This window comes from Scyliorhinus torazame, chromosome 4, assembly GCF_047496885.1.
Source record: "Scyliorhinus torazame isolate Kashiwa2021f chromosome 4, sScyTor2.1, whole genome shotgun sequence".
NCBI classification, from domain to species: domain Eukaryota; kingdom Metazoa; phylum Chordata; class Chondrichthyes; order Carcharhiniformes; family Scyliorhinidae; genus Scyliorhinus; species Scyliorhinus torazame.
Window position 1 is genome coordinate 105,984,768 of NC_092710.1, and position 25,190 is coordinate 106,009,957.

General features: G+C 45.9%; 2 protein-coding genes across 3 annotated transcripts in view; one reads left to right on the forward strand and one right to left on the reverse strand.

Annotated features, from left to right (window-relative positions):
• The first annotated feature begins 482 nt into the window (after positions 1 to 482).
• rab23 (RAB23, member RAS oncogene family) overlaps positions 483 to 25,190 on the forward strand; it is a 42,001-nt gene continuing 17,293 nt past the window's right edge. The window contains exons 1-4 of one of the 2 annotated variants that reach the window (XM_072498405.1): positions 483 to 619; positions 16,569 to 16,832; positions 22,350 to 22,435; positions 23,849 to 24,005. In XM_072498405.1, the coding sequence (XP_072354506.1) occupies positions 16,678 to 16,832; positions 22,350 to 22,435; positions 23,849 to 24,005 (398 nt within the window). In that variant the 5' untranslated portion in view covers positions 483 to 619; positions 16,569 to 16,677. Of the gene's footprint in view, positions 624 to 16,568; positions 16,833 to 22,349; positions 22,436 to 23,848; positions 24,006 to 25,190 lie in introns of both variants that reach the window. The other variant, XM_072498406.1, reaches the window with a different exon arrangement.
• The window catches only part of bag2 (BCL2 associated athanogene 2), a 43,379-nt gene continuing 33,477 nt past the window's right edge, over positions 15,289 to 25,190 (reverse strand). The window contains exon 4 of the mRNA XM_072498408.1: positions 15,289 to 15,728. The gene's annotated coding sequence lies outside the window, so the exon portion shown is untranslated. The remainder of the gene's footprint in view (positions 15,729 to 25,190) is intronic.

Genomic DNA, 25,190 nt, shown 5'->3' on the forward strand with positions numbered 1-25,190 from the left:
GCAGTCAACAGACTCTGTGAATTGCAATTGATGTAGCATGTGTCAGCTTTATTGCTATGTTGTGATTTTGAGCATATGTGTGATGACATAAATGGTAAAAAAATATGCTGGCTCTTGCAGCAAACATTCCTTTTGTTAGCATTGGAAAGTACACGAGAGAGAAACTGGAGAAAAGCGGAACAGTTTTAAGGCACACCCTTAAGCCTGGCTGATTGTCAAATCCATGGAGAAAACTACTTATGTTTGAAAAGTGAAAATAAAAAGATTTTGCAATCAATCCAGAAAGAGTTAGTATGCAAAGCTGTTGTTATGCTGTGCTGAGCAGTGAGCAAGTTATTGGACAACCTTTCACTAATAATTTCCTGCTGTTAGTTGAATTGTGACAAGATGACTCAGCCTCCCACTTCCTCTCTCCGCAAAGAGCCGTGCTGGCGCCTGCGCGGTGCGCTCACCCTCCACGTCGCGCCTGCGCGGTGCGCTCACCCTCCACGTCGCGCCTGCGCGGTGCCGGCAGGGCTAGCGGCCGCCCGCCGTCAGTGTGCTGGCAATTCCGGTTCCGCCAGTTGTCACGGGTTACCGGCGCCGAGCGGGTGGATCCCGATCGTGGAAAGATGTCGGAGTGAGTGAGTGAGAAATAAATAAATGGAGGATGTTTCCTCCACCCCACCTTCCTGAATCTATGGGAGGAACGGGGTGTGGGGGTGCGCGCCCTCTCCTCCCCCTCCTCTCTGACTTTGGGGGTGGGTGGTGCATGCCCGCCCTCTGTGGAGGTGGAGTGTGGGGGTGCGACCCTTCTCTGCGGAGGTGCGCCCCCTCTCTGTGGAGTGTGGGGGTGCGACCCTTCTCTGCGGAGGTGCGCCCCCTCTCTGTGGAGTGTGGGGGTGCGACCCTTCTCTGCGGAGGTGCGCCCCCTCTCTGTGGAGTGTGGGGGTGCGACCCTTCTCTGCGGAGGTGCGCCCCCTCTCTGTGGAGTGTGGGGGTGCGACCCTTCTCTGTGGAGCATGAGGGTGCGCTCCCTCTCTGTGGAGTGTGGGGGTGCGCCCTCTCTCTGTGGAGTGTGGGGGTGCGCCCTCTCTGTGGGGTTTGCGTGCCTCTCTGTCTGCGGAGGGTGGGGTGTGGGTGCCTCTCTGCGGAGGGTGGGGTGCCTCTCTGCGGAGGGTGGGGTGTGGGTGCCTCTCTGCGGAGGGTGGGGTGTGGGTGCCTCTCTGCGGAGGGTGGGGTGCCTCTCTGCGGAGGGTGGGGTGTGGGTGCCTCTCTGCGGAGGGTGGGGTGTGGGTGCCTCTCTGCGGAGGGTGGGGTGTGGGTGCCTTTCTGCGGAGGGTGGGGTGTGGGTGCCTCTCTGTGGAGGGTGGGGTGTCTCTCTGCGGAGGGTGGGGTGTGGGTGCCTCTGTCTGCGGAGGGTGGGGTGTGGGTGCCTCTGCGGAGGGTGGGGTGTGGGTGCCTCTGCGGAGGGTGGGGTGTGGGTATGCCCCCTCTGTCTGCGGAGGGTGGGGTATGGGTGCGCCCTATGTCCGTGGAGGTTGGGATGTGGGGTGGGGTCTGAGAAGGAATGAGGAGTGTGGTATGGATTTTCTGATGAATGTAGGAATTTCTGATGTATAGTATTTTCTGTATTTGGTGCAGTGAGGGTTAAAAGCTGGGGTTAGTGTGTGTATAACTGCTGCAGTAGTGTTTTTAAAAATCCTGGTTGAAAAGACAATTATGTTAATGGTAGCAAGGCGTGCAATTAAAGCATCGTAAAAGTTGGGCTAATGGATTTTTGTTTGGATTAAGAGGGTTCCCTGTGGGGCAGTTAATAAGATGTATTGTTTTCAGTTGGTAAAATAATGTACCTAATGGGAGAAGCTAGAGTATCAGGCATTTTAGCAGCGATTGTTCAGTATTTCCTGAAGGTTAAACCATGAAGACAGTTTCTGAAGACTTCAGCTAGAGATCCTGCATTGTTCTGACAGGGTTCAGGTCTATCTCTTAAAACATTCTCAAAGAACATCTGTTAAGCAAGTTTGCAAGGGGTGGTAACTGTATTTAAAAGTCGATTGAGAGGTGAGATGGTCTTGTTGTTTGAGTGGGAATAAAGAAACCAGTTAAAGGTTATTGCGTCACACGTTTGATTAGCTTTGTTTAAGGGGTAATTGTAAGCTATTTTCTTGTGTGATGTTAAAGATATTTTAATACTGTTTGTAATAAAGTTTGTTTTAATTTGCCCCATCCCTATTTTTGGGTGAAGTTGCTCCTTGAGCGAGGTATCATTTCCTCAGTCTTACGAAATCAAAGTATTCGGGCTTCTGTGCAGTATCCTAGCCACTGTTGGGGTCTGATTCGGGATTGTAATAATTCCCCCTCACAGTCTGCAGGGAAGGGTGTGTGGATTCCCCCTCTCTGTCTGAGGAGTGGATGCCCCCCCCCCTTCATATCTGTGAGGGTGCGGGAGGGAGCCGGTTAGATGGGTGCCCCCGGTCATACTGCTTGTCTCTGTTGAATCAATATTTCATTTTCATGGGTGTTTATTCCATGTATTAGAATAATTCTAGAAATTACCAACCATTAATATTGAATAATATGAGGCAGGTTAAATTTCTCTGGAAATAACGTTGTGGTAATGTATACAAGTAATCTGAGATATGACACCGTCCTTATCACATTATTGGGTGAGACAGGTAAGTTTGATCCTATTTCCTTTCTGTCACTGGGACATGCACGTTTCTGACCCAATTCCATACCCCTTTGGTATGTTTTCGCTCTTCTGCCAAAACCCACATCAGCGCCTTTTTTACAATTGATTTAACGGATCCAGGGGCTAGTGCGGTAGCATTGTGGATAGCACAATTGCTTCACAGCTCCAGGGTCTCAGGTTCGATTCCGGCTTGGGTCACTGTCTGCGCGGAGTCTGCACATCCTCCCCGTGTGTGCGTGGGTTTCCTCCGGGTGCTCCGGTTTCCTCCCACGGTCCAAAGATGTGCAGGTTAGGTGGGTTGGCCGTGATGAATTTCCCTTAGTGTCCAAAATTGCCCTTAGTATTAGGTGGGGTGACTGGGTTAAAGGGATAGGGTGGAGGTGTTGACCTTGGGTAGGGTGCTCTTTCCAAGAGCCGGTGCAGACTCGATGGGCCGAATGGCCTCCTTCTGCACTGTAAATTCTATGATAATCTTACACCCTCTGGGGGCTAGTGCCCTTCCATCAGCTTGAGTTGATCCAAAATGCTGCTGCCAGCATCCTAACCTGTGTCAAATCCAGTCCAACCCTCATATCTGTGCTTGCTGACGTACGTGGCTACCAGCTAGCAACGTGTCGTGTTCTCCCCTGTTTTCAAATCCCTCTATGGCCTCACCTTCCTCCTGCCCCACAATCCTCCCTGGGGAATAGGATCTCTGACATCTTTGATTCTGGTTTCTTGCTCCTCTCCAATTTTCCACCATTGACAACCATGTCTTCAGCTGGGAAGACCCAAACCTGAAGCTCTTGGTCACCACATCCAATAGCTCCACATGTGGCTTGATGCTGCATTCTGTTTGATGATGCCCCTGTGAAGCACTTGTGGATGTTATACTACATTCAACCCACTTTATAAATGCAGTTTGTTGTTGTATAGTCCACAGATCTTTCCACCATTAACGTTTTCCAGTTTGGGGTCCTGGTTGGTCTGTTGTAGAGTAGCTGATGAAAGATTGATTACTATGATTGATTAGCAATTCGATTATTATATCATCCGTCTACTAGGACGGCAGGAGATGAACAGGATGGATCTCACTATTTTCCTGCAGCAATTTGGCTGTTCCATGTCATGTACAGTGCATCACTCTGCTTCCTCCGGACTGGCTCTCATTTTGATTGAGCACTGCTCTGGGTCAGTTACACTGTTTGCTGGGAAGGTCACAGATTGGCAGGGACTTGTAAATTTACCAGATCCTGGGCAGGGAAAGCTGCTCAAAATGACTGCTTTTCTCACCTTTAAAATACCGCTGACACTTCCAAGTGGCAGGTGTGTGTTAGATATGCCACTTTCATTTAGATTGATGTAGGTTTAGCAAAAGAAGGAATGCTAATGCAGTGTACTTTTTATGTAATGGTTGTAGAGATGGTTATTTCCTAGTAACTTCGAATCATAGCATCCCATTCGGCCCATCAAGTCGCCACAGATTCTCTGAAAGGACACCCTACCTAGACCCATGCCCCCACCCTTTCCCAGTAACCCCACCTATCCTTTTGGACACTAAGGGGCAATTTAGCATGGCCAGTCTATCTAATCTGCACATCTTTGGACTGTGGGAGGAAACCGGAGCACCCTGAGGAAACATACGCAAACACGGGGAAAATGGGCAAACTCCACACAGACAGTCACCCAAGGCCGGAATTGAACCCGGGCCGCTGGCGCTATGAGGCAGCAGTGCCAACCACTGCCACATGTACAAGCTGGCAATAAGACTACCTTTAGGACGGTAGAGGTCGACATAGACGTGCATAAAATGTACAGCATAGAAACCGGCTGTTTGGGCTCTGGTTCCACACTCCACATGAGCCTCCTCGCACCCCTCTTCATCTCATCGACTAGGCGTAGCAACCCTGGAGATCTCCGTGTTGGTGAGGGAGGTGGAGGAAAACGCTATCGATTGAGTTGAGCAAGACATTGGGACTTTGACAGCCCGGCCAGCCTTAAGGTTTCAGCTGAGAGTTGTATATACTCCAAAGCCCAGGAATGGCGTTGTTCCTGGAAACTGAAGGATATGGTTTGAATTTTACTGACATTAAACTGGAAGTAGTGATGAGTCATTCGAGCTGAATCTCCGAGAGGGTGGCATGTTGGAAGGAGGAAATCTTCCTTCTGTTTTCTGACTTGGTTTGCTTCGGACTGGTGATAGTTGTTCAATTTCTGCAGAGAGATGGACCTGAGAAATCCTGCTGCCGGTAGTTTGAGGGTCTAAATGCTGGGATCTCTATTATCCAGTTATGTAATGTTGTGGGAGTTCTATTGTGTGCGCTGGATAGGAGCTATTTCCTTGAAGGGGGTAAGAAGGTTTGCAGATTATATTTTCACAGTAACCCCCACGATTGTAGATTTAAAACGTATAGTAGCAAACATCTTGCACTTGTATCACACCTTTAATATGGTTGAAAAGATCCAAAGGCAACTCAGAGGGGGCGGGAGAGGGCGAGAGAAGACTGTGGAGGGAGTGAAACACAAAGTATGCAATTGCATCCATTTTTCCTTTTGCTGAAAAGCAATGTAAGCGAGAAGGGATCACTTGGTGGAATGCAAAACTTACACTTTGGTGTGATTTAATATTGGGCTTGTTGTAGAAGAGGTATCACATTTTCATACCAAATGACTGCAGACAAAACAACTCTGAAACATGATGCGATTCCGATAGCAGCTAACTGAACAACACATTGCTTGGGAGCAATGTTTGTGATTAAATTCCTCAAAACAGTTGATCTGCATGTTGTGTTGTAACAATCACATTCTTTGTGAAACTGAATTAAAATAGGAATCCTGTAGAGTTATCAGAAATTGGGTGGAATTGTGTCCGTTTTTGCTAATGTAACCAGAGCCGAATTTACAAGGGGGAAAATTGCCAAGAGTTGGGAAAAGGCATTTTGGCATCTCACCAACTTGTCCTTTTAATCTTGTATCAGCTAGTCCTCCTGTTAGATTACCCTTCAAGAACACCTTTTAAAAAATCAATTTGCTTTGAAACTACATTGCTCTCTGGCTTGACTTCAAGTAACCTACTGGGTTCGCCTCTCACCATCTCATCCCTTTAAGAAATAAAAGTAGTGGCTATGAGTAATCCTGACACCTTGTTTGCATTTTATCGGTGAATAATCAATTACCCAATTAGAAGACATCCTGATGGCTCACAACTGTTTCATTGTGATGGTGCAGTTCAGTACAAACACTGGTTTCCACTCTTCCCTTCACGACCCTTTCCCTGACCAGAAGCAACTCCCCAGTTGGGGAAAACCCCCATCTCTCGAGTACGAGCTTCAGTGAGCATCACCAACTCTCAATTCACTCTGAAGAGTGAACAAGGCCTTGCTTCAAGTCACCTGCATTTCTAATGTTGTCAGGTTGCTCCTAAATTGAGATTTGAGTCTTATGCCTGGGCTGTTTTCAAGAACACATTCTTCTGTCTCCTGAAATCCGCCAAACCCCACTGCTCTCTGTGTCCCAGCAAATCAACTGCTGAGCTCCACGTATTCCAGTGGCCCCACCGTTCAATAGGCGATGGTCTTTCTGCTGCCATGGGCTGTTTGATTTTTTTGTTTCCTCTTCTCCTTTGACCAGGTTATAGGTTGGTTTTGCTTCTTCCATTCCATTACTGATCCTGCCCTCTGCAATTATTTCCAAAAATCACTTCACTTCTAGTCCATCATTTCTGTCATCAAGAAGCCTTTGATAAGCCCTTCTTCTTGACCATACCTTGAAGAACACAATTTTTTTCTCCCCTCGTGCCAAAGGAATCCCTCCTCATTATTGCCTTGGTGAAGGATTCTCAAGCATTGCCCTTTCTGCCAAAACTGCTAGGGCACTGAATTAGAATATTAAATTTTCCATCCAGCGTTAGCTCTGCATGCTGATAGACACATGGAGTCCCTTTAAAGCTTGGCAATTCCACAGGCTGTCAAATCAGCAACAAGTTCCATGAAAATTCCTGCAAAACAGGATACGAGTACTGAAGTTTAAATCTATCCTTTATTCTGTCAATAATGGTGATCTGCATCAAAAGAGTAGAAATTTCCGATATTGAGCAGCGGAGTAGCACAGAGACAAGCAAGCATGTTCACAGGTAAGACACAGCAGGAATTTGATCCAACGACAGTGACAACGGCGATATATTTCCAAGTCAGAATGATGTTTGGCTCAGAAGAGAGCTTGCAGGTGGTGGTGTTCCCATGTGTCTGCTGCCCTTGTCCTTCCAGGTGGAAGAGGTCGCAGGTTTGGAAGGTGCTGTTGAAGAAGCTTTTGTGAGTTGCCGCAATGCATTTTATAGACTGCGCACACTGCTGCGAATTGCACTGGTGGAAGGAGTAAATGTGTAGTGGATGAGATGCCAATCACGCTTTGTCCTCGATGGTGTCGGCACTCTTGATTGTTGAAAGTGTACATAGAATTCCGACAGCACAGGAAGCCAGGAGGTCTTTCGAGTCTGCTCCAATCCTCTGAAAGAGCACCTACTTCAGCCAGTCCCCTGCCCAATCCCTGAACCCCACATCTTTGGACACGAAGGGGCAGTTTGTCAAGGCCAATCTGCCTAACCTGCACACCTTTGGACTGTGGAAGGAAACCAGAGGAAACCCACGCATACACTGGGAGAACGTGCAAACCCCACACAGACAGTCACCCAAGGCCAGAATTGAACCCGGGTCCCTGGCACTGTGGCTGCAGTGCACTGTGCCACCATGTTGGCATTGCACTCATCCAGGCAAGTGGAGAGTATTCTGTCACACTCATTCTAGATGGTGGGCGAGCTTTGGGGAAGCCATTCGGGCCCTGAAAGAGCACCCTACTTAAGCCCACACCTCCACCCTATCCCCGTAACCCAGAAACCCCACGGAAATCGGAGCACCCGGAGGAAACCACGCAGACACTGGGAGAGCGTGCAGACTCTGCACAGACAGTGACCCAAGCTGGGAATCGAACCCGGGTCTCTGGTGCTGTGAAGCAACAGTGCTAACCACTGTGCTACCGTGCCACCCATGTTCTTATAATCGCAGTATTCATTCAGTTTCTGGTCAATGGTAATCCCCAGGATGTTGATAGTGGGGGATTCAGCAGTAGAAATGCCATTGAATCCCATGGGGTAATAGTTGGATTCTTGTTGGAGATGGTCATGGCCTGGCATTTGTGTGGCATGAATGTTTCTTGATTGAAGATTAAATTTAATTGAGAGAATTGCAGACAGCGAATGAAATCGCAAACACAACTGTTGTTAAAAAAACATGTAGATGTAGCAACACCCAACTTAGGTTATTCTGTGATAGCATTACAAACATTCGAGCTAACATATGCCACAAGAATGAAGGCCAGAATCCACTCCACATCATTGCAAATGATTGGAAACATCCATTTTATTCTGGAGTTTCTGTTGCAAATCTATGAATTTACATGTTGGATTTTAAATTAAAAAGTAGAGTGCCCTCGATTCAAAGATGAAAATTGGCACGTTGTGACTTCTCAAACATAATTGAATCTTTCACTGCTCCCCATTGGAGGTTGTCTTCATCTCTTTAATTCCCCAAACCTCTGTGCCACACTCTCCTCTTCAGACACTCCTTAAAACCAACTTCTTTCAACAACTTTTTAGTCACCAACCCAAATAGTTCATAATCATTGAATTTACAGTGCAGAAGGAGGCCATTCAGCCCATCAAGTCTGCACTGGCCATTGGAAAGAGCACCCTACCCAAGCCCACACCTAAACCCCAACCCGGTAACCCCACCTAAACGTTTTGGACACTTAGGCAATTTCGCATGGCCAATCCATCTTTGGACTGTGGGAAGGAGCCGGAGCACCCGAAGGAAACCCATGCAGACATGGGGAGAATGTGCAGATTCCGCACAGATGTGGCTCACTATCTAGTTTTGCTGTTCCCATGAGGTGTACTGGCTCAGTTTGCTACATTAACCACTGTATAAAAATGTGAGGGGTTATTATCTGTGTACAGAAATTATTAGGATATCTTGTCCATCAGCGTTCAACAGTCTTCAATTGCCAGCAGTCAAAAGCTGCTTTGTAATGAATTAAAATTGAGAAATCAGTTGCGTTTCAAACACCCTGCACATGCTGGCATCAGTTGTACTGTTTGTACAATTTGCATTTGCTCCATTTTCCCCTGGCTTATCAAACCCCCCAGGCATCCCCCATGCCCCAGAGTCAAACCCATCCTTCTCTCAGTTTCCCTGCCATCTCCTCTCATGCTGGTTCTGAGTCCACATTGTCCATGACATCCAGCTCTTGGTCCCTTGATTCCACTTCCACTTCATTGTGACTTCCCTTCCTTGTCCCATGCTGCTTGACATTGTACATAGTTCACTCTCTTCCAGTGCCTCTCACTTTTAGAATACCCCTTTCTCAAAAAAAATCATTGTGAAAACTTGGCCACTTTCATCTGGTTGGCTTGATACCATGAGTTTTATCATTAAACAATGAAAATGAAAATTGCTTATTGTCACAAGTAGGCTTCAAATGAAGTTACTGTGAAAAGCCCCTAGTCGCCACATTCCGGCGCCTGTTCGGGGAGGGCAGTACGGGAATTGAACCCGCGTTGCTGACCTTGTTCTGCTTTACAAGCCAGCTGTTTAGCCCACTGTGCTAAACCATCCCAATGAGGAACTACACAGTAATTTGGAGGGAATGGCCTTGCCATGTTTTGGAACTCTTTATTCGCCCCGAGGTGAGCATCGCTAGTAATTGTTTGTTGCTGTTGCCCGTCTCTGAATGTCGTTGAGAAGGTGGCAGTGAGCTGCAGTCCGTGTGGTGTATTTGCTTATTCGATTTGCTCCTCCATGTGAGAATGGATTGTTCTGACACATCTTAACGCTGTACTCAACATTGGAATGCCATAGGAATTCCATTTATGTCAGTGAGTAATTGTCATTGACTCGTTAAGTGTGGGAATTTACTGATTTTTGGTTAAAACCTGGTGCTGTGTACTTGCTCTTTAATTCTAACAATGGCATACTTCTGTTTAACAGAGCCCAAATTTCTATATAATAATAATCGCTTATTGTCACAAGTAGGTTTCAATTAAGTTACTGTGAAAAGCCGCTAGTTGCGAATAACAGTGAGGCTAATCAGCACTCAGCATCACTAAATTGGACAGCAACTTTCAGAGCCCAGTTAAAGGGGGAATGGGGAAGTTGCAATCTGAGTTACCCTGTTCCTCCACAGATGCGTTATGATTAGTGCGTAGACTTCATTTTGAAATTAATGTTTGGGTAAAAGGTCATCGTACATATCCACTAAACAAAGAATTAAGACTGGATGTGAATTTGGGTGTAAATGATTTTAAATGCGGCAGTAAGTCTTAATTACTGCCAAACAAATCCTCTGACCCTGAGCATTTTGTTTCCAAGTGTGGAGTTGCATTCCTTCAGAATTTAGTTTGTGTTGGAGAATTTTTTTAATATCTGTTTTTCTTTGTCTCCCTCTCTTGCTCAAAATTCCATCTTTTCTTCCCTCCTTTTGCTTTGCTATTTGTACGTGATTTTACAATGATTTGAATAAGCTGATGTATGCTTCCTGGTTTTGCATTTGAGTCTGAGAAACCTTCAGTATAGTTGTCGAATGGCCTCAATGTTGCCTGTCCTGTTCTGTGACCTGGCAAATCCCCTGTATCAGAAGGCCAGCTGGAGTAAGGCTAAGTTCACAAACCTGTAAAAACTCTCGGTAGCTGTCAGTGCTAACTACATGACCTGGGTGTCCTTGTACACCAGTTACTGAAGGTAATCATGCAGGTACAGCAGGCAGTAAAAAAGGCAAATGGTATGTTGGCCTTCATAGTGAGAGGATTGGAGTACAAGAGCTGTGATATCTTGCTGCAATTGTACAGGCCACACCTGGAATATTGTGTGCAGTTTTGGTCTCCTTATCTGAGGAACGATGTTCTTGCTCTTGAGGGAGTGCAGTAAAGGTTTACCAGACTGATTCCTAGGATAGCGGGACTGATATGTGAGGAGAGATTGAATCGGTTAGGATTGTATTCGCTGAATTAGGAGGATGGAGGATCTATTTATAGACGGGAGCTTCCCCAGCTTGAAAGCCTTAGAGGATAAATTTGAATTGCCAGTAGGGAATGGGTTTAGGTATCTGCAGGTACGTGACTTCTTGAGAAAGCAGATTCCGGCCTTCCCGCTGCTGCCGCCCCGGGAGATACAGGACAGAGTAGTCTTCAGTACATGGGTGGGAGAGGGGAAGGTATCAGATATCTACCAGGAACTTTTGGAATCGGAGGAAACTCCGTTGGAGGAGCTCGAGGGCAAGTGGAAAGACGAGCTAGGGGGAGAAATGGAGGCGGGTCTGTGGGCGGATGCCCTAAGCAGGGTTAACATAGTTATCATGTGCCAGGCTTAGCCTGATACAGTTCAAGGTAGTCCACCGGGCACACATGACAGGGGCCCGGATGAGCAAGTATTTTGGGTTAGAGGACAGGTGTGTGAGGCACGCGGGAAACCCAGCAAATCATGTCCACATGTTTTGGGCATGCCCGAAGCTTCGAGGGTTTTGGCAGGGTTTCGCTAGGGTGATGTCCACGGTGCTAAAAACACAGGTGGTGCTGAGTCCAGAGGTGGCGATCTTTGGAGTGTCGGAAGAGCTGGGAGTCCAGGGGGCGAAAGAGGCCAACGTTTTGGCCTTTACCTCCCTGGTAGCCCGGAGACAAATCTTATTAATGTGGAGGAACTCGAAGCCCCCAAGTGCAGAGACCTGGGTTAGTGACATTGCTGGGTTTTTCAGTCTTGAGAAAATAAAGTTTGCCTAAAGAGGGTCAATGTTAGGGTTGACCCGGAGGTGGCAGCCATTTGTTGACGTTCTTGGGGAAAATTAAAATGTCAGCAGAAGCAGAATGCCAAAGGAGGGGTGGGGGGCAGACTGTTGTTTTATGGTTGGGGTGTGTGAAGATTGTGATGGGGGTGGAAATGTTTATTGTACCATGTTTATGTCGCTGTTATTGTTATTATTATAAAAACTTGCAAATACCCTAATAAAAATATTTTTTCAAAAAGGTTTGTATTCACTGGAGTTCAGAAGAAGGAGGGGGTATCTTATGGAAATCTATAAAATAGGACTACACAGGGTAGATGCAGGAAGGATGTTCCTGATGGTGGGTGTGTCTAGAAACAGGGGTCACAGTCTGAGGTACGGGTTAGATTGTTTAGGACGGAGATGAGGAGAAATTTCTTCACCCAGAGAGTGGTCGGCCTGTGGAATTCGTTACCACAGGAAGTAGTTGAGGCCAAAACATTGCATGTTTTCAAGAAAGTTAGATATAGAACTTGGGGTGAAGGGGATCAAAGAATATGGGGGGAAAGAGGATGAGGATATTGAGTGGTTGATCAGCCATGATCATGAATGGCAGAGCAGGCTCGATGGGCTGAATGGCCTTCTATTTTCTATGTTTCTAAACTGCAAAATCTGGACAATTAACACTACTTCTGTCAATTTGCCACCTCCAAAATGGATGGCGTTAATTTTAACTTGACTTGTACAAATCCTATTAAACATTTCCTTGTTCCCTTGTTCAGTCTCTTCTGCTGTAAAGGTTGTGGTTTACTGGACAGCAATGATCCCTGTGCTCCTATAAGCACCGGAGACTTGGGCAACCTGCAGAAAGTTTCTCAAAGCAATGGAGAAGTGTTAACAGCAGTGCCTCTGCAAAACCACCAAAGCCACTGGCAATGAATCAATCTTGTCCAACAGCAGTGTCCTCTCCCCAGCTCACTTTTTTTATTCGTCCATGGGATGTGGACGTCGCTGGCTGGGCCAGCATTAATTGCCCATCCCTGAGGGAAATTAAGAGTCAACCACATTGCTGTGGGTCAGGAGTCACATGTAGGCCAGACCAGGTAATGACGACAGATTTTCTTCCCTAAATGTTAATCGTGAACCAGATGGGTTTTTAACGACAATCGACAACGGTTTCACGGTCACCTTTGGACTTTTAATTTCAGATTTTTATTGAATTGAAATTTCACCATCTGCCGTGGCGGGATTTGAACCCAGGTCCCCAGAGCAAGGCTCTGGTTCTCTGGATTACTAGTCCAACAGCAATACGCCACTGCCTCCCCGCTGCCTTACCCAGCGCTGAGGTGCTAATCGCTCAAAACCAGCTCCGCTGGGCTTTGCTTGTTGTTCATATGCCTGACATCAGATTTCCGAAGCAATTGCTCTACTCAGTACTCTTTCGTGGCAGGAGATTTCCAGGAGTACAGTGGATGTGCTTATGGAATGTCCTCAAAATATTCCTGAAGAGGTTAGACATCCCACCGACTCATGGGACACTCTGGCTTGTAAAATGAAAAGAATCTAATCTGAAAGGCGCTGAACACGTCGAGAGACTTAACAGGGACACGCAGAGGCGAAGACGAGGATTCGGAGAGCGTATGCAAACTTTCCAACAACTCATCCAACCGATCCTTCAACACAACCTGCCTCACATGTGAAAGAGTTTGCTGATCACGCATTGGACTTAGCAGTCGTCTCAGTTCCCATCATACCAGAGTGGAGCAAGTCTTCCTCAATCACCCAGAACTGCCGAAGAAGAAAACTAATTATGCAAACTAATGTTTCTGATCCTAAACCTGTTTGTGTTCTTGGCCAAGGTTTCAATGTGTTTGGATTGACTTTACTCACAACAGTAGATTAAATTATTATCTCTTTTTTGTTCAATTCGGTTCTGTATTGCAGCTGCATGTTAAAAGAGCCTGTTGCTAGCGACCCTTGACAACAGATAACCAGAATGAAAAGCTGTCAACGGACAACAAATGCAGTAATTTAACAAATTACCAAGTAATCAAGGTCTAATTTAAAACCTTGTGTCATGTTTCGAATTCAACACTTCAACTTTTGTCACATTGACATTTGCCAGGTGCTCTTTCGATCTCCCCAAGTAGCTGAGCCATACACACTGGGTGTGTTTCAGGTCTCTGCTAACTAAATCATTTCATGGTTTCAGGGAAAAGATTACACAAGGAGTGGGACTAAATTGGTTTTATTCGTTCATGAGATGTGAGCAACACTGGCAAGGTCAGTATTTGTTACCCATTCTTAGTTGCCCCTGAGAAGGTGGTAGTGAGCTGCCTTCTTCAACAGTTGCAGTCCATGTAGTGTAGGTACCCACAGTGCTGTTAGGGAGGGAGTTCCAGCAACAGTGAAGGAACAATGATCTAGTTCCAAGTCAGGATGGTGTATGTCTTGGAAGGAATTTGACGATGGTGGTTTTTCCATGCTTCTGCTGCCCTTGTCCTCCTTGGTGGTAGAGGCCACATGTTTGGACAATGCTTTTGAAGGAGCCTTAATGCACCACTGTGCATCGGTGGTGGAGGGAGAGAATGTTTAAGGTAGTGGGTGGGGCACCGATCTAGAGGGCTACTTTGTTTTGGATGATGTTGAGCGCCTTGAGTGTTGTTGGAGCTGCACCCGTCCAAGGAATTGGTAAAAACGCCATCACATTCCTGACTTGTGTCTTGAGATGGTGGACAGGCTTTGGGGAGGCAATGAGTTACTTGCCACACAATATCCAGTCTCCGACCTGCTCTTGTCACCACAGGATTTAAATGATTGGTCCAATTCAGCGTTTAGTCAATGGTAACCCCCAGAATGTTGATAATTAGGGATTCAACAATGGTAATGTTGTTGAATGTCAAGGGGGAGGTGGTTAGATTCTCACTCGTTGGAGAAAATCATTGGCTGGCACTTGTGCGGCACAAATGCTACTAAATGGACAGATGATACAGACTCCAATGATCTGTTGACACCCTGTGCTGTCTCAACCTGGGCAGCAGTGTGTCAAGGTTCCACCAGTATCCCTACATCCTGATCAACATCCAATCGCTCTGCTGAAGTGTGTGAATGTCATAGCTGCTGATACTATTGTAATTCCTCTGACTGGCTGAATAGCCCCAGTCATAGTTCATGTCCAGTTACAAGTTGGACAAGGTGCGTCCCTGCACCCATGAAACCGTACCCTAGCAAAGAGGCTGCCTTTGGACAAAGGGAGGAGGGGAGAAGTACAGTCACTCTTTAGTTTCACTGGATATGCTGTGGGTCTTAGTGACTGAGGCTCAGCTGAGCACTTTATAAAATATTCAGTTTAGAACCTCATCCAATGGGACATGTGATAAATGCAAACAGTGTGATCAGCATTGTTTTGGTTAATTTGAGATTTGGAACAATTAGGCAGTGAATTTTAACATTGAAAAAGATATCTGGATCACAGAACTGCTCAGTGTATCTTTTTTGCTCAATTTTGTTTTTGCCATAAATTAGTGCAGACATTCTACCTGCAGTATGTGGGAGCAAAATAGATACAATTTACCTGATTGCATAGAATTCTATTGACTTCAGCTGCTCACAAAACAGCCATGAAACTGCTGTACTGTGAAGAGTTAAATGTTGCAGGTCTTGGAAGTGGCTTTGGAAGATAGAGTTTGGATTAGGCCTGGTCCTAATGTTATGATTTGGCAGGTGCTAATTGCCAAGCTAACAAAGTCCCAAAGGCAATTTATATTTTCTTACGAGTAGGTACATCAACTGAAATTAAGAGGCAAAACTTTCAATCCCACGTTTGGAGATTTAAACTATTAAATCAAATGTTTATAAGCAAAGTAAAAGAAAAATTAAACATACAATATTACATTTACACAGTTAAGAATTAATCTTACAATTTCATCAAAAGATTTTGACTTCGACTCACTAACACACCTTTTTAGGCAATAGCCCCTTAAGGTACTTAATCTATACACATTTCTAGTAATATTACCACAAGGCACCCACTGTTGATATAGGGGAAGTACATCGCAGGGCTTCTTTCTCCCTCTCATTTAACAGTGAAAATCCAAGGCTTTAACCAAAACTCTACTTTCTGGAACAAACAGACACTTCTCTGGGGTTTCTGGAGACGATTCACTTTGCTTCTTTCACAGCTCTCTCGTAGCCCAGCACACTGCAGGATCTTACATGGTCACTCCTAGCATAGCTTCTAACCTCGCCGTTAATGTTTCTTCTTCTTAATCTTTAATGAAATGAAATGAAAATCGCTTATTGTCACAAGTAGGCTTCAAATGAAGTTACTGTAAAAAGCCCCTAGTCGCCACATTCCGGCGCCTGTTCGGGGAGGCTGGTACGGGAAAACCATTGTTATGATTCTTCTTTAGAAGTTACCTTTCCCAGATTTAAAAAATGTTCATGGTTTCCTAATGGCCGTTACTTTTGGGTGAAATAAATGTAATAACATTGCTTTATTCATTTACGATCTTTGCCAGTTGCAAATCCCCTTTTTATTTCTCTTTGAAATTAAGCAGCTAAAATCCAAATCCTCACTTATCTCCTAATGTAAACTTTTACTCGGATGTATTTACGACCTTTTACTTGGTCATGTCCACTTCAAATGCCTACTTTTACACTCCCCCTTTTGATGATTTAAAGCTTGCAGCCTAACCGTCTTTAACTTAATTAAATTAGTCACATAGAGCCCCCACAAGCCTGCTCCACAGTAATACTGAAAAACAAATTCATTTTCGTCACACAAGAAGCAGACAAAATGAAAGCATTGGTAACCCTGACTGCTCCTGAGCAACTAATAGCTTCTTCCAAAGCAATACTTTCTGAAGAGCGCCTTGACAGCTCTGTTGTCAGCTAGGTAATGATGCGTGTGAGTTATGGAAGGACCTATTGAATTTTTCATGATGTGCGTAATGCATTGTCATTGGTTTGGTTTCATTGGGGGTGAACAGTATTATAGCTTTTGTCAAAAGGTTGTATTTCCAACAGAGTCTGAAAACATGCTCACTGCGAGAATGAACAAATGTTTATAAAACATAAGGTCAAGTAACCCCTCTTGTTTTTGTTGCAGGTTGATGAACTAGAGAAAGACAAAATTGCTTCTAACTGCACGTCGTGTGGCCAAAAGACTGCCTCTCAACAAGTGTGTTACAGCAGATCCACACACACCCAGTCGAACCATGCTGGAAGAGGATATTGAAGTAGCCATCAAGGTGGTAGTTGTTGGAAACGGTGCTGTTGGTAAATCAAGCATGATTCAGCGGTACTGCAAGGGGATTTTCACCAAGGATTACAAGAAAACCATTGGAGTGGACTTCCTGGAAAGACAGATTCAGTGAGTGAAGACCTCTGCTGTACTGTAATACGTGTAGTATGGACCTTGTTGTGAGTCACTCCAGATATCGGTGGTGGGGGTGAGCAATAGAATTATTCAAAGATAAAAACAATTTTAACAATTAACAAAAGTGCAATTTTCAAGGCATTCAGTACACTAAAGAATTAATCTACACCGTTCCATCTCAGTGATGTGTGCCAGTGGCAAACTGTTTTGGCTGTTCAGTTAATACAGTTCACCGCTGTTGCGACATGTTTTCGTTGATGTCATAGAATTGTACATTGTCACAGAATCAGTCCAGTAAACCCATCACGATCGGTCTACTCCTTGCAGCTTTTTCCAATTCCCTTTTTGAAAATCATTATTGAATGTTTTAGGCAATGCATTCCGGAAGACACTGAGCGAAAAGGATTCTCCTCTCACCTCTGGCCCTTTTGCCAGTTATATTGAAACTTCTCTCAATGATATGGCTGGTTAAGGTAGTGAACAACTGGGGACATATAGACTTGGTCCCCCAGTCTTTTTAAAAAAAATATTTTTTGAGATATTTGCAAAATGTTTATAACAGTAACAACAAAAACAATAACATTAACATGGTAAAATAAACATTTCCCCACCCGACCCAATCCTCTCACACTTCAACCATTTAACACCTATCTGCCCGCCTCCCCCGCCTCCTTGGAATGATGCTTCTGCTGACATTTTAATTTTCTCCGAGAAAGTCGCCGAATGGCTGCCACCTCCGAGAGAACCCCAATGTTGACCCTCTTGAGGCAAACTTTACTTTCTCAAGACTGAGAAACCCAGCCATGTCACTAACCCAGGTCTCCACACTCTGGGGGGGCTTCGAGTCCCTCCACATTAAAAGGATCCATCTCCGGGCTACTAGGGAGGCAAAGGCCAGGACGTCACTCTTTCACTCCCTGAACTCCTGGATCTTCTGACACTCCAAAGATCGCTACCTCTGGACTCGGCACCATCCGGGTTCCCAGCACCGTGGACATTGCCTTTGCAAACCCCTGCCAAAACCCCATGAGCTTCGGGCATGCCCAAAACATATGGACATGATTTGCTGGGGTTCCCGTGCACCTCACACATCTATCTTCTACCCCGAAAAACTTGCTCATCCTCGCCGCCGTCATGTGTGCCCGGTGGACCACCTTAAATTGTATTAGGCTAAGCCTGGCACATGAAGAGGAGGAATTAACCCTGCTTAGGACATCCGCTCATAGACCCGCCTCTATCTCTCCTCCTAGCTCATCCTCCCACTTGTCCTTAAGCTCCTCCACCGGAGTTTCCTCCACCTCCACCAGCTCCTGGTAGATATCTGACACCTTCCCCTCCCCGACCCAGGTACCAGAAACTACTCTGTCCTGTATCCCCCGTGGCGGCAGCAGCGGAAAGGACGGCACCTGCTTTCTCAGGAAGTCTCACATTTGCAAATATTTAAAACCATTCCCTGACGGCAGTTTAAATTTATCTTCCAGCGCCTTCAAGCTGGGAAAGCTCCCGTCTATAAACAGATCCCCCATCCTTCTAATTCCTGCCCTCTGCCAGCTCTGGAACCCGCCATCCAGCCTGCCCGGTACAAACCTGTGGTTGTTACAAATCGGGGTCCAGACCGACGCACCCTCCACCTTCTTTATGCCTCCTCCATTGCCCCCAGATCCTCAGTGCCGCCACCACTACCGGACTTGTGGAGTATCGGACCGGCGAGAACGGCAGAGGTGCCGTTACCAATGCTCCCAGACTGGTGCCTTTACATGACGTCGCCTCCATCTGCTCCCAAGCCGACCCCTCCCCCATTACCCACTTCCTAATCATGGCCATATTAGCCGCCCAGTAGTAGTTGCAGACGTTCGGCAGCGCCACCCCCCCCCCCCCCCCCCCCCCCCGGCTGCGCTCCAACCACATTTTCTTCAATGGTCCCCCAGTCTTAAGGTTAACTGGTTTGGCACACCTTGGTTGGAAAAGGACAAAGATGGATGGGGGAAAAAAGGACCAGAAATAAAGGATCTGAGGAGGTGCAATTTAAATAGGATAAGACAGGATCTGGCCAAAGTGGATTGAGATTCCTACTTGTAGGAAAATCCACATCGGAGTATTGAGAGTCATTCAAAAAGGAAATCGAGAGGGTATAAAGCCAGCATGTTCCCATAAAGGTTAAGGACGGGACCAAAAAGTCCAGAGAACCCTGGACGTTGAGGGAAATACAGAACCAGATAAGGTAAAAAAGGAAGCCTTTGGCAGGTGCAAGGGCAGAAAACACTGGTTGCCCTAGAGAAGTAAAGAAAGTGAAGGGGGTACTTAGAAAATAAATTAGGAGAGCGCAGAGGGGACATGAAAAAACACTGGCGGGCAAAATAAAGAAAAATCTCAATGTTTTAGAAGTATGTTAAGGGCAAGAGGGTAACCAGGGAAAGAGTAGGGCCCGTGAGCGCCCAAAGTATCAAACTGTGTGTATGGTTAGGTATTAACTGAGTATTTAGCGTCTGTGTTCACCATGGATAAGGATGATGTAGGTATAGAAAGATGGAGGGGGACTGTGATGTAATTGAACAGATTAATATCGAGAGGAAGTGTTTGGGGTTTTAACGGAATTAAAAGAGGATAAGCCCCCAAGCCCAGATGGGTTATATCCTAGGCTGCTGTGTGAGGCAAGAGAGGAGATTGCAGGGGCTCTGATGCAAATTTGCAAATCCTCTCTGGCCACAGGTGAGGTGCTGGCGGACTGCTAAAGTGGTACCATTACTCAAGAAGGGAAGTAGGGAATAAACAGGTAATTAAAGGCCAGTGAGTCTCACATCAATGGTAGGGAAATTATTGGAAACCATTCTGAGGGACAGAATTAATCTCCACTTCAAGAGGCAAAGATTAATCAAGACTAATCAGCATGGCTTTGTCAGAGAGAGAGATCATGGGCGAAATTCTCCCGAAACGGCGCGATGTCCGCCGACTGGCGCCCAAAACGGCGCCAATCAGACGGACATCGCGCCGCCCCAAAGGTGCGGAATGTTCCGCATCTTTGGGGGCTGAGCCCCAACATTGAGGGGCTAGGCCGACGGCGGAGGGATTTCCGCCCCGCCAGCTGGCGGAAACTGCCTTTGTTGCCCCGCCAGCTGGCGCGGAAATGACATCACCGGGCGGCGCATGCGTGGGAGCGTCAGCGGCCGCTGACAGTTTCCCACGCATGCGCAGTGGAGGGAGTCTCCACCATGGCGGAGGCGGAAGGGAAAGAGTGCCCCCACGGCACAGGCCCGCCCGCGGATCGGTGGGCCCCGATCGCGGGCCAGGCCACCGTGGGGGCACCCCCCGGGGCCAGATAGCCCCGTGCCCCCCCCCCCAGGACCCCGGAGCCCGCCCACGTCGCCTTGTCCCGCCGTTCAAAAGGTGGTTTAATCCACGCTGGCGGGACGGGCAATTTATCGGCGGGACTTCGGCCCATTCAGGCCGGAGAATCCAGCGGGGGGGGGGGGCCCGCCAACCGGCGCGGCCCGATTCCCGCCCCCGCCGAATATCCGGTACCGGAGACTTTGGCAACCAGCGGGGGCGGGATTCACGGCAGTCCCCGGCGATTCTCCAACCCGGCGGGGGGTCGGAGAATGACGCCCCATGTCATTGAAATTGATTGAATTTTTCAGGTGACTAAATGTGTAGATGAGGTCCACATGGACCCAGTAAGGCTTCTGGCAAGGTCCCACATGGGAGATTGAAGAACCCATGGGATTCAGAGCAATTTGACAAATTGGATCCAAAATTGGCTCAGCGGCAGGAAGCAAAGTGAGGTGATCAAAAGTTGAGACCTGAAGCCTGTGTCCAGTGGTGTGCCGTAGGGAATCGTACTGGATCCCTTGCTGTTTGTAGTGCACATTAATGGCCTAGACGTGAATGTAGGCGGTATGATCAGTAAGTTCACAGGTGACACAAAAATTGGTGGTGTAGTAAATAGCAAGGAGGAAAGCCTTAGATTACAGGACGATATAGACGGGCTGGTCAGAATAGTGAAAAATGGAATTTAACCTTGAAAAGTGTGAGGTGATGCCTTTTGGGAGGACTAGCAAGGGAATATACAACAAACGGTAGGATGCTAGGAAGCACAAAGGACCATAGGAAACGTTTGGTGCGTGTCCACAAAACCCTGAAGGCGCAGGATGTATAATATGGTAGTTAAGAAGGCAGATCGGACACTTGCCTTCATCAGCCATGAACATAAGTGCAGGGAGGTTATGATGGAGCTGTAGAAAGCACTCGTCAGGCCACAGCTAGAGTACTGTGTGCTGTTCTGGTCACCCCACTATATCAAGCAGAGGAGGTCACCAGGATGCTGCCTGGGCTAGAGCGTTTCATATATGCAGAGAGGCTGGTTAGATTGCATTTCTCCTTAGAGCCGAGAAGCTAAGGAAGAAATTTCTCCCATTAATTGAGGGATTAATAACCAGGGGGCATAGAGATAAGGTAAAGGGCAGGACATTTAGAGGGGATTTGAGGAACAACCACCAGAGGATGGTGGGAATTTGGAACTCACTACCTGGAGGGGTGGTAGAGATGGGAACCCTCACAACATTTAAGAAACATTTAGATGAGCATTTAAAATGCCATAGCATACAAGGCTACGGACCAAGTGCTGAAAAATGGGATTAGACTAGATAGGTGTTTGATGAGCGCCGCAGACACGATGGATCTCTTTCTGTGCTGTATGACTCTGGCTCAATGAAAGAGGAAGATGGCCTGGCTTCCTCTTACTGACAAAACTCTGGGCCTTGCTGCCAGAGGCAAATATCTAACTCAGCAAGGACAAGATCTCTCGCTTCACCTTCGTTGCCTGTTAAATCATCTGCCAGCATTTGCTGTTGAGACTTAGACATGAAGAAATCCCTTTAGCCCAGGCACTGGAGGATGGTGACGTTGCATATTGTGTTTCAGCCGGTTACGTTGTGGGAAGAGGATCCCTCGCCTGATTTGCTAGAGGGACAGTTGAAGGATTGTTCACTTGGGTTGCACTTGTACATTTGACAATGTTTGGCAAACTTTCCTACTTTCTGAGCAAAGGAACAATTGTGCAGCGCAATCTTTAGAGATGCAATAAAATGGTTGAAGGGAACAAATTGTATTTCCTAAACAACCCTCCAATAAAACATCAGCTACTAATTAAATAGAAATGTTCCACTTATTGGTAATGACTTTAAGCATGATTAAGCAGAAGAGCTCTCCATCTAATATCTTTTGAAAGTAACCACTGTAACAAGCGAGCAAATTGATGTGTAATATTGTAGCAAACGATAGAAGGCAGTCATAAAATACCAGTCTGAGTATGAAATGTGATGATTGTTCTTGTTGATGCTCAGCAGCTGTGGTCATGAGACCAGAGCTGATTGAATGTGGTGAGCAGCCTGTAATTGAGCATGGTTAGACTAAATAAACGCCCCATTAAATATTTCGCTCTGACAGCAATCACAAACCATTTTAGGGGTTTCCAAGATGCATGATTTGATCTCTAGTGTCACATTTGTTTTTCAGAGTTAATGATGAGGATGTCAGATTAATGTTATGGGATACAGCGGGCCAAGAGGAGTTTGATGCAATAACGAAAGCCTACTATAGAGGTAAGTCTAGTTAGTGTTAGGTCACATCTGTCAGAGGATTCCGTCTGGAACTCTCCTCTAGTTTATTTTCTGGGTCGGGCATTCAAACCTGTTACAGAATCCTGGTCTAAAATAATTATTTAATGAAAGGAAACGTCTTTCGGCTGAATCTTTATAAGGTCCGGAAAGGAGTCCACACTGAGCTGAATTGGTTTATTGCAACAGAACAAGAGTTCAGAGCAGGTACTCTACTGCAGGAGACAGCTCACGGTTCCTGGCCCTCCGGTTTTATACCGGATGTAGAAGGAGGTGCCCGGCCCCTCAGTGGGGGGAGTGTGTATTCCCCATCTCCCAGTCTCATAAGTGTCCCATGATCTGCTTAATGTTTCATTAGTGCCCCATGACCTGCTTAACTCCAGGTTATGATACTTCTCTTTCACATAAAAAGGACATTTTATAATTTGGACTTTTGTAGAAATAGCATGTTGCACACTAATTACTGGGTCGATTCAATAACAAGTTGAAAGTGTACCAAAAGCTGAAAAAGTAGCAGTTTTAAATAAAGCACAATCTCTAAAAGCTACTTATTTCAGCAAATGGATGTTTTAATCTTACTATGTCTCTCTGTTTTAATCTTACTATCTCTTACTATCTACATTGAAAGGAGTATCACTTTGCTTACTTGTACCAGTCTTGCTTCTTCTCTGCCCTGATGAAATGCTGTGTAACCCCAATTACTGAGCCTAGGTTGGTAACTTGTGCTCTAGAGTGTTGCACTACGGTTGAGCAGAGTTTTCCAGAGCAAAGCCGGTGCTGCTTCTAGTTAGGCAGTGGACATTTCCTGTTATCACTGTGTGGAGGATTCCTGCATCACTATGTGGAGGATTCCTGGATATACCGGGAGCACTTTGTGTGCTTTCACTACAGAATCCCTACAGTGCAGGAGGAGGTCATTCAGCCCATTGAGTCTGATCCGACCAACCAAAAGAGCACCGTACCTCTTCCCATGTCCCCACCCTAACCCCATAACCCTACCTAACCTTTTGGACACTAGGCATTTTAACATGTCCAATCCACCTAACCTGCACATCTTTGGACTGTGGGAGGAAACTGGAGCACCCGGAGGAAACCCATGCAGGAAAATGTGCAAACTCCACACCAATAGTCACCCAAGGTCAGAATTGAACCCAGTCCCCTGGCGCTGTGACACAGCAGTGCTAACCATTGTGCCACGTGCTGGCTATTCTCATTCTGTCCCAAATCGGCGGGTGTTTTGGTAATGCAGTACCCTAGTGCCAGCTATTCCTTAAAGTAATAAAGTAAAGCAAAGTTCTATCGCTGAGCATTCAAATTGTTGTGAGTGTATGTTAAAATATTAATCAAAGTTAAGAGCAGTTGCACTTCTAATTTGATGGCTTTGCGGCTTGATCACAGGTGCTCAGGCATGCGTGCTGGTGTTCTCCACTACCGACAGAGAGTCGTTTGAGGCTATCCCAAGCTGGAAAGAGAAAGTTGAGGCTGAAGTCGGAGATATCCCTACGGTCCTAGTGCAGAACAAAATAGACCTCCTGGATGAAACTGTACTTAAAAAGTATGTGGATAAGGGTTGTATTCAATATGGCTTAATTGATTTATAAATTATTGGTTATGTTTCACCCGACCAAAAGAGATGCAACAACAATATGCATTTACAAAACCGTTTTAACATCACAAAATGTTCCAAGGCACTTCACAGGACATTACGGAGTAAAATTTTGCACTGAGCCTCGTAACAAAGAGGACACGTGACCAAAAGCTTGATCAGCGAGAGAGGTTCCAGAGTGCATCTTGAATGATGTGAGGCGGAGAGGTTTCTGGAGAGAATCGCAGAGCTTTGGAGTCAAGGCAGCTGAAAGCGCAGCTACCAAGGGTAGAGTGAAGAAAACTGTCAGCATGCAAGGGGCCAGAATTGAAGGAGCACCGAGATCTCGGGTACAAAGTACTATGAGGGCATTTCTGCAGTAACTGAAATTTGAATCCAGTGGTGTGGGGGAAGAGAGACCCTTGAAAGGAGAATGGAAAAATCCAATACTGTAGAGATACAGATAATGACACATGGATTCTTTTGTGCAAACTTCCAAGAGGATTCCTTCTCACAGATAGAATATTGTTGACCTATTAGCAGAGCCTCCTAAATTATGATGGTTTAGTTTAGCACCGCTGCAGTTAAATGTCTAAATGCAGGTTTAAACAGTCCATCTGTGCAATTTTACTGATGCAGGTAAGGAGGTTGAAATTGGTGAGACAAAATTGCTTGCAGTTGTAAAACTGGAAAGCTTATATAATAGACGGTGGGAGTCTTGATCCTGATTTGGAGGAAGTTACTTTTGTCATGGGGTGTATTTTGGATCCAGCAAGCAGTTGAAATTGTTGTTTTTAAAGTCATTTGGCATATAAGCCAAATGAAAAGGTTTTATTTGGGTTTTGTGAAAGGAGTTTCACAGTTTGACCCAATTCCATTCTCCCTTTTGCTCGTTTTCCTAAATACTCACAAAGGAAGACTTATGTCAGTTGAATTGACAATCAGTCTAAATCTCTGAATGCCATTGTTAGTTCAGTACATTATGTGAAAGACCATAGGATCCTATTGATAAGAATCAAAACAAATTCAACATAGACCAGCTGGAGCTAGAATTAAATAATTTAAGATGGTAGAGGCAAAGATTTGCAGATTTTATAAAAAAAATAAAAAAAATATATATATTTTGATTAATGTTCTGTTTCTTGTCCAGACCCC